The 13,493-nt window shown below is 38.6% G+C and overlaps 1 protein-coding gene across 2 annotated transcripts; it reads right to left on the bottom strand.

Moving 5' to 3' along the window:
* Positions 1 to 5,212: 5,212 nt before the first annotated feature.
* On the bottom strand, positions 5,213 to 6,638 carry LOC146636863 (uncharacterized). Of its 2 annotated transcripts, none has more exons than XM_085349708.1 (5): positions 6,584 to 6,638; positions 5,798 to 6,496; positions 5,587 to 5,712; positions 5,458 to 5,501; positions 5,213 to 5,332 (listed from the first exon to the last, which is right to left on the bottom strand). In XM_085349708.1, the coding sequence occupies exons 1-5, from the start codon at positions 6,636 to 6,638 to the stop codon at positions 5,213 to 5,215; spliced, it is 1,044 nt and encodes a 347-aa protein (XP_085205834.1). The 2 variants fall into 2 exon arrangements, with proteins under 2 accessions (XP_085205834.1, XP_085205833.1); XM_085349707.1 differs by having other exon boundaries at positions 5,464 to 5,501; positions 5,587 to 5,750; positions 5,800 to 6,496.
* Between the last annotated feature and the right edge of the window lie 6,855 nt (positions 6,639 to 13,493).

Raw genomic sequence — 13,493 nt, 5'->3', positions numbered from 1 at the left:
GGATTTGAAAATATCAGATTTTTGCTGTTCACACTGTCATACCATGATCGGGTATGTGTTGCATAGGGTCAGAAAAGTCAGATTTGGTGCGCTTTCGCCTGCAGTGTGAACGTAGCCTAAGTCTCCCTCCCTTTGTGTCTCTCTCGTCTCCCCGCTCCCTTTCTCTCCCTCTGTGTCTCGTCTCCTCCTCTAGTTTACATGTGGGAAACATGTAAACCAGTGTCCTATTGTGTGTTCTCCCTAACCATCGTGCCCTCTGTATTTATTGCTTAGTTATGTCTGTGTCTCATGTCCACTTTCTATTTCCCTATCATCATGTCAAGTCCATGCATCTTCGTCTGTGCGTTTCCTGTTGCACTTTCACAGACTTGTTTTATGTTCAATGTGTTCAGTTTGCTTCCTCCTGTCTTGTCATTGTGTTTATTCGTCCCAGCTGTGTTTCCCGTGTGTTTCCTTTTCCCTTGTCACCCACATGTGTATTTATTAGGGGTGGGTTAATGTATCGAATTAATTAGATACATTAAAAAAATTTATCAAATTAATTAGATACTTTGTAATTAATTAATCTTGATTAACCACACAAAAATTTTGCCCCAAAGCACAAATGTTTTTTTTTTTTTTAATTTAAAAGGGTTTTGGTCGGCGACAGAATCAAATAATTTACATGGACATGAATATTGTAAAATCCAGCTCTTTTAATATCTGAAAAAAAAAAGCATTTAAACTGCATTTTGATTTGAAACAGAGAAACAGTGAAAGAGAGAGAGTATGAGTGAGAGTATACAAAAGGATAACAAACGTAAACAGAAGTTTTCCCAACCCTACTAATGAATGCTATTGTCATGGTCCTGAGGCTGTCGACTCAGTGTTTTGTGTTTCTTTATGCTATTGTTTATTCTGATTAGATATTCCATTATGATTCGCCATTTGTTAGGTTTCTGCTCTGTGCCTGCCCTGGTCCTAACTTCCCCTGTTTCCCCTGTCTGTCCATGTTGTCATTATGTCTGCTTATGAGTCTGCGTCTGTTAAGTTCTGTGTCTCGTCTAGGTCTCTGTGTCTGTCGTATGCTTCCTGTTTTATTTTGTAGGCCTGTGTCTTATGTCAGTGCGTTCAGCTTTGTGCTCTCCCTGTCTTGTCATCTGTGTCAGCCGTGTCTCCCAGCTGCTTCCTCTTCGCTCCGTTCACCTCTTGTATTTAGTGTCTGCATCTCCCCCTACTCATTGTTGCGTCGTACCCTCACCTTAACTGTGTGTTCCGTCTGCTCGCCTGCCTGTTTAGTTCATTTCTGTATTCCCAATTATAATTTATTTCTACTCAGATTTTACATTTTTTGTCAGAATTTAGATCAATTGTACTAATATAGTATGTCTAAATGAAAAAAAAATGGTAAATGGCCTGTATTTATATAGCGCTTTACTCATCCCTAAGGACCCCAAAGAGCTTTACACATTCAGTCATCCACTCATTCATTCACTGGTGATGGTAAGCTACATTGTAGCCGCCCTGGGGCGCACTGACAGAGGAGAGGCTGCCGGACACTGGCGCCACCAGGCCCCCTGAACATCACCGGTAGGCAACGGGTGAAGTGTCTTGCCCAAGGACACAATGACGAGACGTTCCGAGCTGGGGCTCAAACCGGCAACCTTCCGATTACAAGACGAACCGCCAACTCTTCAGCCACGATCGTCCATAAAAGAAATTCTATTTTAGATATTTGAGGTTGTGCCAGCTGTTTATCTTGCCAAACAAGGCAAGATAAACAGCTGGCAGCACCTATGGTTGGTACTTGGACTGCTAGCGCTAACAGTTCCCACAGTTTCTGTGTTCACTGCAGCATGTTTTGCATTTAGATGGTACCGTAGGTTGAAGTGCTTCAGTGCTATGGAAACTCCTTTTTGCACAGTTTGCACAAACCCATGCTTTTATCAAGGCTTCTGTCGAGTAGTCTTTTGAAATTAAATTTGCCTCCGATTAGTCCTAGCAACGCGCTTTCTTCTGATTCTCTGATGTAGTTCTAATGTGTGCGTCAGTTTAATTGTTATACCAGGAAATTGTGCACTGACAAAAGTTCCCCTTTGCTTGGAATGCAAGGTGCGATAAAATGCGTTATTTTTTAAAAATTAATTAATCACAATTATCATGTTAAACTCCCACCCCTAGTGTTTATGTGTTTAGCTGTCATGCATTCGTTGTCTTAGTTTACCTTGTTTAGGTTGTTGTTCAGTTTCTCCTTGGTTCGCCTTTGCCATTTTTGTTTTATCTATGCATCCGCTGACTGTGACAAAAAAAACTGCAAGATGCACAGGACATCTTTGGCAGTATTATCAGATAAATCATCAACATGAATGCTGAAGTCTCTGTCAATGATGATCGCGGACAGTATAACAGGCAGAATTTGGAGAGTGAATCTTATCAGCTTCATTATATTAAATATGTATTGACGTCTGCTATGCTTGATGTAACCTCACAGCGACCATCAACACCACCCTGTTCTGTACAAGCTGAGTATAGTGCATGTCTGTAAACCTCACTACAGTACTGTAATTTAAACTTGCCTGCATAGCTGTCAACCTTTGAACAACACCAAATTAGTGTACTACAGGTTGCTTCAGAAGTTATCTGCAAACGTGTTTCTTCTTAACAGGCAAGACAGACAAATGCCCATGGCCCAAGGCCAGTGTGTGGACCTGAGGACTGACAAACTTAACTAGCACGAAAACATAATGTGTTCAACTCACCTGGCTGCGGTGTGAAAGACTGTGTTGTGCAATAGAAGTGGTGATGCAATGAAACAAGAAGAATGTGTAAGAAGACAATCCTCTGAGACAGGACTGCATCTAACAATAATAATCTGAATAATAAACTGGACTGGAGCCTCAACACTGATGCTATTTACAGGAAGGGTCAGAGCAGACTCTACCTGCTGAGGCGCCTGAGGTCATTTGGAGTCCAGGGAGTGCTTTTAAAGACCTTCTATGACTCTGTGGTGGCATCTGTCATTATTTACAGTGTTGTATGTTGGAGCAGCAGTTTATCAGCAGCTGAGAGGAAGAGGTTGGATAAACTCATCAGGAAGGCCAGCTCTGTTCTGTGATGCACCCTGGACCCAGTGCAGGTGGTGGGAGACAGAAGGACTCTGGCCAAAATCTCTGATGGACAGTCTCCCACCCAATGCATGTAAATGTTGCTGAACTGCAGAGCTGCTTCAGTGACAGACTGCTGCATCCTAGATGCATGAAGGAGTGCTTCCGCAGGTCCTTCCTCCCTGCAGCTGTCAGACTGTACAATCTGAACTGCTCCCAACAAACATAGAGGTTTACATCAGCGCTGGAACTGATTCACACTACAACCTGGATTTGCCTCTTATCTGTATTTAATTTTATTTAATTTAATAACGGGACAGTACTCTGTCTTCGGTAACCATTGCCCTTGATGTAAATATGTAAAAAAATGTGTATGTTTCTGTTCTATGTCTTGTGTACTGTTTGTTTGTATATGTGTCTTTCTGGCTGCTGTTACATCCAAATTTCCCCTTGTGGGACAATTAAAGGATTATTCTATTCTATCTGGGGTCTTAGTCAAGGAGGTGATCAAGAACCCAATGGTCACTCTGACAGAGATCCAGCATTGCTCTGTGGAGAAAGGAGAACCTTCCAGAAAAACAACCATTTCTGCCAGTTCATTGCTTAGACTATGCTGTAATTATATAATATAAAGTTTTCATAATTTCACAGAAATTAAAAAAAGAAGACTTTCATAGCCAGAGGTGGAAAAACAAAATGTTATGATTATTAATTATTAATTATTGTGGTTTTGAAAATGTCTATGGGGGATCTTCTAAGAAAAAATTATGTTTTTTGACCCCTTAAGCACGATTATATAACAGAATAATTAATCTATTTTCTTTCAAGAACATACCAAAAAAAATTGCTCCCAAAGTAAATACTGTTTTGTCACTGTGTATGTGATAAAATCCTCCATATAAATATAAAGCTGAGCTGTATTAGAGGTCAGTAAGCCTGGAAAAACTAAAAAACTAAATAAATAAATGACGCTTAAGTCAAGTGAAAGCAGTGTCAATTGTAAAGGATTGAAGCATTCTGCTTGGCTGGATGGTGAGAAATATATACAAATATATACAAAATTACACTTCTAAAGCATAATGTAAAAAACAACAAAACAGTTTTCTTTTTCTAAATTCACACTCTCAAACTTAGGAAGCATCTTTGCTTAAAATTTGTGGTTAGCAGCTTTATGAAAAGAGTTTGAAAGGAATTTTTTTTCCCTTAACTGTATTTTTACATTTTTTTATTTGAATTTTTTATAATTTCCTTGAAAAAGTAAATAAAGACAAAAGACAAGAAAAAAACAGAGCAGAACAAAACAGCTCATCGGGTTTAATACTGCCTATATGCAAATTATACATTACTATGCGATCAGCTATTGAACGTCTCATTAAAGAGACAACCCAGAAACCAGCAGATAGTCACGCAGAGAAAATCTACAGTCATTTGTAATACTCACACATCTAATTTCAAACTAGTCCAAAAGGGTCCATCCACTCCACAGATGAAGCAATTGCTCCCAATGCCATTTGTGAACACATACAAACCCAGTATAATCAATGTCCAATGCCCAATGTTACCATGGGGAAAACCCGCTAAACTTTATTATATAAATATAATAAAGTGTGTCATCTATTTTCCAGACTGGTAGAAATACGAGTCGTATTTCAGCCATTTTGGAAAAGCCTGTGTTATTTATTAGCTTTTGTAGTGCCAAATTATGAGCCTTTTCAAATATTGTCATGGAACTGAAGTCATGAATATGAGACAGCCCAATGCAGATTCTCTGCACAGCATAGTTAACATTGTGTCATGTACTTTCCTCGTTTTACGTCTGAGAGAATAGACAGTTTTAATCACTCATCACTACAACTGCTACAGTAAAAAGTTTTCATTAAAAAAATGAATTTAAAGGTAAATATGGCTTCACTTCTGTGTATTCAACCTCACAATGCACTGCAAATTTTTGAATCCTGCCCAGATTTAAAACACTTACCTATGTTAAAAGCAAAAACTGTTTTGTATTTGGTAAACATTTAACTAAGGTTAATACAGAGCTTGCCTGCTCATAATATGTACAGACAAACAGAAAGGAAATGTTTTCAAGACATCGAAAGTATTGATATAGATAAGAAACACGTCCACTTCTACTGCTTTATGCTTGAGTAGACACATTCAGCCTTGCTGTTGTTTCTCAGTCTTCTTGGTCTGTCAGCCTTGTGGTGCTTCAAAGCGGCATAATGGATGTTTTCTTCATTTTGAGCAACCTGATTATAAAATATCAAATGCAAGATTATTTAAAATTGCTCAAAATAAATAAAAATGAAAACAAACTGAGTCCAAAATGTTCCAGTTATGTTAACATTTTAATGTTAACGCCCAAAAAAATTACCTGTGCGACTGCTGAAGAAACAGGAGAAATTCTTGAACGAGACTCTGAAAAGAACAAATAAAATGTTCTTACTGTAAAGCTGTGTCAGTACTGATTAGATAATGTCAATAACAATAAAAGTTGCAGTACCTGCGTGTTTAGTGCTGTTTCTCTTGTGGGTCACATACAATATGAAAGCCATTAAAAGACTCAGAAGTGTGGTGAATGCCAACGCTCCACTCAAGAAATATACAAAGACACAACAGTTCCTCTCATCTGTGGACAGACACCAGGAAATATTATAGATCCTGTAGCTTGCTGCTATGTAAGATTGTAATATATAAACAAAACAGTTACTCACACTCCAGCTTGGTCCCGTTTCCAAACAGTATGTGTCCACATGAGGCGACAGCACAGTAGTAGGTCCCAGCATGAGACATATTCAGGCTCCTCATTGGCAGGTTGTAGACACAGGTGTGTGTTTGTGTGTTGGGTTTCCTATCACACTGATCATTCCTGCCTCCATGGGTGTAAATGATTCTTGGGAAAGAATCTTCAGAGTCTCTGAACCAGTAAACACTGTGTTCTTCATCACAGGTCCCAGTGTGTACTGTACAGTTCAGAGTCACAGAGCCTCCTGGTTGGATGGTCTCAGATGCTGACTGCTGCACTAAAGTTGGGATGTTCGACCCTGAACCTTTTACATCAATGACAGTACCCTCTGCAAATGCAAACATGTACCCATAGCTGCTTGCACAATAGTAAGTAGCGGAGTCTGAAATGTCCAGATCTTCTATCTTTAAGTCAATTTTTCCTTTTTCAGAATTCACTGTGAATCGTGGATCACTCTTGAATTCATCATTAAACATGGCTTGATTGTCCACTGTGATAGTGCAAATGAGCTTTGATTCCTTTCCCAAATGTAACTTATACCAGTAAAGCCTTGCCACATCGTTACCTTCATAGAAACAGCGCAGAGTCACATCGTCCCCAGTATTAGCTGATACAAAATGTCTTTCTTGATGAAGAGACAAGGAGAATTTGAGGTCATTTGTGTGAGCTGAAATAAAATGAAAGAACGTAAATGAACATTTGAGACACAAGGAAGGACGGTAAAAGTTTTATAAAGCAGTTTTAAAAAACTCACCCTTTTCCCCCAAGAACAAACACGTCAGATAGAAGACAAACTGCGCAGGTGTCATCGTGTTCAGACTCTGGTGCTGAATGAAAAGATTCTTGAACCTGTCTTTGCTTTTCAAAGAAGACTGTGTTTGATTGGCCAACCACAAATGACACAGCATGTCCTATTTAGGGAACTTGATCACGTGTCAACTGACACCTATATGTTAAGCTCAGTGTCTGGACTGTTAGGAAACAACATAAATGATGGTAAAAGAAGGTATATAGCTCAGTAAGGGACGGCAGGTTACTGCATTTTCGAGGACCTGTGTTTCTTGTTAACCATTTCATTCCATGTTTTTTTGCAGCATACTTTTACTAAGCTTCATTTTCTTTTTTAGATATGATGTTCAGTATTGGCTGTTTTTATATAAGAACCTTTAAGTTAAACGATCAACGTGTCATTAAAGTTTAGACTTTCAACAGGTGCAAGGCCAGGTGCATCTTCTGATGGGCTAACTCTGGCTAACCCTCTGTCTTGTTTTATCACAATCAGTGTTGGTCAAGTTATTTGAAAAAAGTAATCAGTAACTAATTACTGATTACTCCCCCCAAATGTAATCCTGTTACTTTACTGATTACTTATTTTTAAAAGGAATTAATTACTTAGTTACTTTTTAAAAACATGATTTACAACCTGAATAGGTGATAAAGCGATAGATCTTTCAGCCCAATTCTACTTTTTCTGCACAATTCATCACATAAAATGTAATCAAATGGAAAAAGTCTCTTTTTAAAACTTGTTTTATTAGTTTTAATCTTTTAACTTTATGCATCAAGCAAAATTTTAATTATATGCAACATTCTCTGACTGGAAGAAATTTGTTTAATATTTAAACCTATTTTCTGCATATTCCAGCACATAACATAAAATAGGTTTTTGTGTTTACACTTTTTCAAATAAATGCAAGTAAAACACAGCAGAAAATAAATAAAATCAAAGATTCAGCGGTCCTGTTGCTCTATTTTCATCGGCGGAGTATATTAGGCGGAGGTTTGCCCTGGTGCAGGTGTGCCGCAGCGGTCAGTGGAAGAATCCGCAAGTTTGTCTGTGAATCTCCCATTCCATGGTAGCGTACTTGCTTGGAAGTTACGGGGTTTTTCGCTGTAAAAAGAAGTTTTCTTCCCTCGCAGTGAACAGCTGACGCTAATGTTTTTGTCACTTTTTACGGAATCAAACTCAGTACTTCCATCATTGTCATGAGACACTCTCACAAGAAAATCACGGTATTAGTAACACAGTAACGCAGCGTGCTTACGGGAAAGTAACGGTAATCCAATTACCTTTTCTAATCCCTTAATATCCTCGTTACTTGAAAAAAGTAATCAGATTACAGTAACATGTTACTGTACTCTGCCCATCTCTTGTCACAATAAGCAATAACATAATTAAAGGTTACATATTAATAATCCTAATCATTAAATCTCAAAACAAGCGGTATGCTTCAACAAGTGCTCATACAACAAGTGGTACAAACTTCTGATCTAAAAGTTTATGTGTTACATAAAATTAGAATGTATGGGTTAAATGCAGTATAACCACTTCACACCTTCTCATAGAATACGTTACTGTGTTAAGTGTACGCATCTTGTCAGTCTGTGTGTTTCCTGTTTTTATTTTGATAGTCTTTGTCCTCTGTCAGTGGAGTCTGCTTTGCTTCCTGTGTCTCTTTACATCTGATTAGTCCCAGCCATGTTTCCACCTGTTCCCCATCCTCTCGTTATCCTGCCTGTGTACAGTAGTTTAGTCCTCAGTCTGTTGTCGCGTCGTACACTCTGCCCGTGCTGTGTTTTCCCCCCTCGTGTTCCAGGAAATATCCTTGCTCTCACTTCGGGTTTGTTTTTCTCAGGTTTCCCTGATTACTCTGTGGTGTATTTCAGTCCTCCGTCATTCATAGCCTGTTCTCACGTCATTAATCTTCATACCCTCTTTTTGTGCTGTGTTTCAAGTCTGTGCTTCCTTGTGCCTAGTTTCCAGTGCCAGTTTAGTTTATGTTTCACACTTGAGGTTTTGGTTTATTTTTTAAGTGTTTATTTCCATGAAGATCATCATCCGGCAATAAAGCTGCACCCTAAGTTCTATCCTTTGTTACCGAGTCCTGTATTTGGGTCCAATCTCCTGCCTGCCACACAACACACCCTGACAACAGCCAAGAAGAAACATATCAGAAGGCAAATCGTGCAGATGTCATTTTACTCAAACTGCTGTGCTATATGAAGAAATCCTTAATACTTTTTTCGCTTTAAAACTAAGACTGACTGGATAACTAGAATTGACACGATATGCTTTTTATGAAAAAAACCTTGATGATGCCCTTCTGATACTGTTAAGCTCAGACAGACAGGCATAATTCTGCTTGGATATTTGAGCGCTCACACATAATACAGTTTATTTACATTGGTTAGTATCCATGCACCTTTTTCTCAAGCCTTTTTCTTATAGTCCTCAAATGTTTGAGGTTGAGGACAAGACCTGTATAAACTATGACCACAACTGTGTGTTTGTGTGTGTGTAAGTCATAGCTAGTGCTGTCAAAATTAATGCGTTAACACAGATTAAGCCGTCATCATGAAAAATGTTAACACTATTAACGCATTTAGAGTGCAGAATGACTCGAAATCCCTCAAGTGTTTATGTTAACGCGTTTTGGACAGTTTGTCCAAGTAGAGTTACCTATGCACATGCGCAAATGGGCAGCTGATCTGGTAAATGGTAAATGGCCTGTATTTGTATAGCACTTTGCTAGTCGCTAAGGACCCCAAAGCGCTTTACACATCCAGTCATCCACCCATTCACACACTGGTGATGGCAAGCTACATTGTAGCCACAGCCACCCTGGGGCGCACTGACAGAGGAGAGGCGGCCGGTCACTAATGCCACCGGGCCCCCTGAACACCACCGGTAAGCAACGGGTGAAGGATCTTACCCAAGGATGCAAAGACCGAGACTGTCCAAGCCGGGGCTCGAACCGGCAACCTTCCGATTACAAGGCGAACTCCCAACTCTTGAGCCACGATAGTAGTGGTAGTGACGGGCAGGTGAACCAATCAACTCGATATGGAAGATGATAAATGCACATTGGCCCTCTCGATGGGAAATTTGAGTATTAAAAAAATAACAAGACTGAACGGTCGACCGGTATAAAGTATTACGCACATTGTGTAAGAAGGAATTTTCTTTTCACCAAAGCACTTCCAGCTTAAAATATCCCATTGATGCGAAGCATACTTTAGTCGGGCATGCTGCTAGGACTTTGGCTAAGGCGTCACCCAGCTTGCAACAAACCACTCACGGAGCATTGGGGGCTCAATAAGTACCTCAGACATGTTGACTGACACAATTGCCAAGTGGATTGCGACAAACTGCAGCCATGTTAATTTTGTTGAGAACACGCACTTTACATATCTTTGGTTCCACGTTTCTAGGACTTTTCTAGGATGCTTTCTAGGACTAGAAGTGCCTCCAAGAGTGACAGAGAGAGAGGATAAATGTTTACAGAGTTTTTGTTAATATGAATGTTCAAGATGTTCAATAAACATGTTAAGTGCATATATTTCCATTTTTTCTCAAGTCTGTTTGCTCATGTAAAATGTCATATGATTAATATAGAATAAAAATGAAATGATATTTAATTGTGATTAATCAAAATTAATCCATAGTAACCCAGTGATGAAGCTGTTAAAAAATTGTAATTGTTTGACAGCACTAATATATATTATGCCTATTACCTATTAGTATATACGTTTTTTTAAAAGTTGTATTTCACAGGAGATAACCTGTGTTAAAAGATTAAAGAAAATTATTCAAATTCTCTTTGAATTTAAGCATACATTCTTTGTGTTTATTCTCCATGTACTGCATTATACAATGGCTTGCAAAAGTATTCGCCCCCCTTGAACTTTTTCACGTTTGGAATCATGTATGATTTCTCACATGTACACCACTTTGTGTTGGTCTTTCATGTGGAATTCCAATAAAATTGATTCATGTTTGTGGCTGTAATGTGACAAAATGTGGAAAAGTTCAGAAGTTCCAAATACTTTTGCAAGCCACTGTATTGCATGAATGTCAGTTACAAGCTTAAGTATAAAGTTGAAAAAGTGTAATTGCAGCCAGGCTATTGATCAAGTAATTGCAATTAATTACGATTAATGATAGAAAATTGTGAGATTCATTAGTTATTTTTTTTAATTTATTGTCAGCACTAGTCATAACATAACTTACCTATATTGCCAAAGATAAAACATTTCAGATTTATGCCTGGCAATGTCACTGTGTTGCTGTGTTGAAAGAAAATAAATTTTACTGCCATTAAATCTTTACACAAGATAGTTAGCTAATCATGCGCCCATATAGAAAATGTCATGAGTTTACTCACACCTCCAGTGAAGCCCCCCCACATCTGCCACACTAACAGAAGAAAACAAAAGAATGTTAAGGCGGTTAGCAGGTCTCAGTGAAACAAGACGATGTTTCTCCAACACCATGATGCTACATATGACATATAACAGACAATCAACACAGGACTGCATAAAGTGCAATCTGCAAAAATCGCAAAAAAACCAAAACAAAGACAGTGCAAAACCACGTGATACAGACACAACAGTGCAGTAGAAATGCGCAAAAGACTGAGTATTGTGCAAAAAGTCTTGCTTTGCGGATGCAGCCGGTGCAATAAGTGTCTGTGATGGAAGGTAGAGAGGCTCCAATGAGCTTCTCAGTGTTCTCACTTTCCATTGTAAGGTATTGCGAGGGACTGAATTCTTTGAAAGTCTAAAATTTGTATGAATCTGCGTGGACATGCATAGTAACAGCAAGATGACCACTTCACATTTGGCAAACATCAAGTAGTCTTTTTCTGGCAGCTTTTTGTGCATTCAAGGTAAAACACACATTGGAGGCTTGTTCTTAAAAGTTACTGTATATATTGTTAGCTTAGCAGTCCATGCAACAGATAATCCATTTTTTCCAATCCGCACATTTTCCATGCTCCAACAGTAATGATCCTGCCTAGTTTAATAGTGGAACATAAAGGTTCTTGAAAATCTGAGAGAAAAGAGGTAGCAGACCCAGATGGACAATATTAAAACACTTTACAAAAGCTCATTGCTTCCAATTTTAGTCATTGTCATCCCAAAATTGATATAAGAGCTTCTGAGAACAGTGTGGCATAAAAATGTCTTTTTAAAAATAACAGCAGTTCTGCCTCAAAATGAACTGTCTCCAGGACACAGTCCTAACAGATGTGCAACTTCATTCTCACGCTGCCACATCTTAGAGATAAAAATAAAATCCAACTTCTCACGACAGAACAAGTCATTTAAAAGAAAGGACTTGTTAGCAAAAGAGCATTAGTCATTTTAGCAGAGAAGTACAGTGAAGAAGCTGGAGCGAGGTATGGTGGCACAAAAGCAAAGCTCCGTGAATCTGCTTGCTTGCTCAGCTTTTCTGTCGAAGTTTCTGAAGTGAAGTCGGGATCCTGACTTTTAACAACAGAGGTATACTGAGGTCTGCCGCATGCTCTAACCACAGTGGAAAAACAAACTTGTTTTGATGAGTCTGGAAACTACGCATGGCAAATGTGATTGCTATTAGTGAATGGTACTCATATGTCTAATGATGTGAAGAGGCAACCTTTTCATATCAGTGACTTTAGTCTCTGACACAGTTTTGTTCTATCAAATCAAATCAGGAGTTTTTAAGAAGCTGATGGTCTTGTCTGCATGTGGTCTTTAATTTGAAATATTCTCTAAGACTTTCCTGTGTCCTTCTTTCTGCCCTCCTCACCTGTTTTGTGTAGTTTGGCCCCCGACACTATTTTGTGAAGCAGAGATTTTTTTCTGAAACATTTCTAGTTCTGCAGTAGAGCTGGTAGAGCTGCAAACACTTTCTTGAGTAATACAGTTGCACCCAGTTTATTTCAGAAGTTAGTGTTTATTTCTTCTGTCAGTATCAGAAATCCTGAGGTAAATATAAACTGCAAACACACTTGTATGAATTGTTTAAGAGTTTTATTGAAAAGCAGCAATCTAAAGTCATCACATTTAGCTGAAATCTTAAAAAATAAAACTTTAGAAAAGTCATGATAAACTTTAAAAAGTGAAAATATTAGGTTCTGCTCTGTTATAAAAAAACAAAGATGAAACATTTTCAGTTTTACTGCTTGAAGCTGAAGTACACACATTCACTCCAGAAGTCACCAGTCTTGCTCTTGTTCTCCTGGTAACAACAAAGTACAAAGATTGAATTACACATTCGATGGTAAATGCAGCTCAGAGCGCTTTTTATACAACATGCCTCACTTACCCATTCACACAAGCACCTTTTTTCGATGTTCAAGTGTTATAGTTTCTAACATTCACATCTTCATAATCTGTTGTGACTTATGAAACAAAGTTGTTTTTTAACCCAAGAGTTACCTCTTTGTGTTTCATGGAGAAATTTGAAAAGCTTGGATAACATTCTGGGCAGCAGCAGCTGTTTATCTTGATGATCACACACAAAGTGGAAACCAGTGATATAGTCAGAACGGTCATGAATGCAACAGCTCCTTTCAAGACAAAGGAGTCCATGTTATCTGCAGATAAAGGAGGAGAAATAAAATTGCGTTCAGCTGTATGAATTTAGAGTGGGAGTAGATGTTCTTCTTGAATGTACTTACTTTCAAAGTCCAGCTTGGTCCCGTTTCCAAACACTATGTGTCCACATGAGTCAACAGCACAGTAGTAGGTCCCAGCATGAGACAGATTCAGATCCTTCATTGGCAGGTTGTAGACACAGGCGTCTGCTTGTGGGTTAGTTTTCGTCCTACGATGATCATTTTTGCCTCCATAAGTGTAAATCAGTCCTGGACGAGATGCTTCTGTTTCTTTGAACC

Source organism: Diplotaxodon limnothrissa, linkage group LG3 (genome assembly GCF_057381915.1).
Source record: "Diplotaxodon limnothrissa isolate DT_005_m linkage group LG3, D_limnothrissa_male_GT1.1, whole genome shotgun sequence".
Lineage (NCBI taxonomy): Eukaryota > Metazoa > Chordata > Actinopteri > Cichliformes > Cichlidae > Diplotaxodon > Diplotaxodon limnothrissa.
Note: the sequence above shows the minus strand (reverse complement) of the source record. Positions and strands in the feature narration are given on the sequence as shown.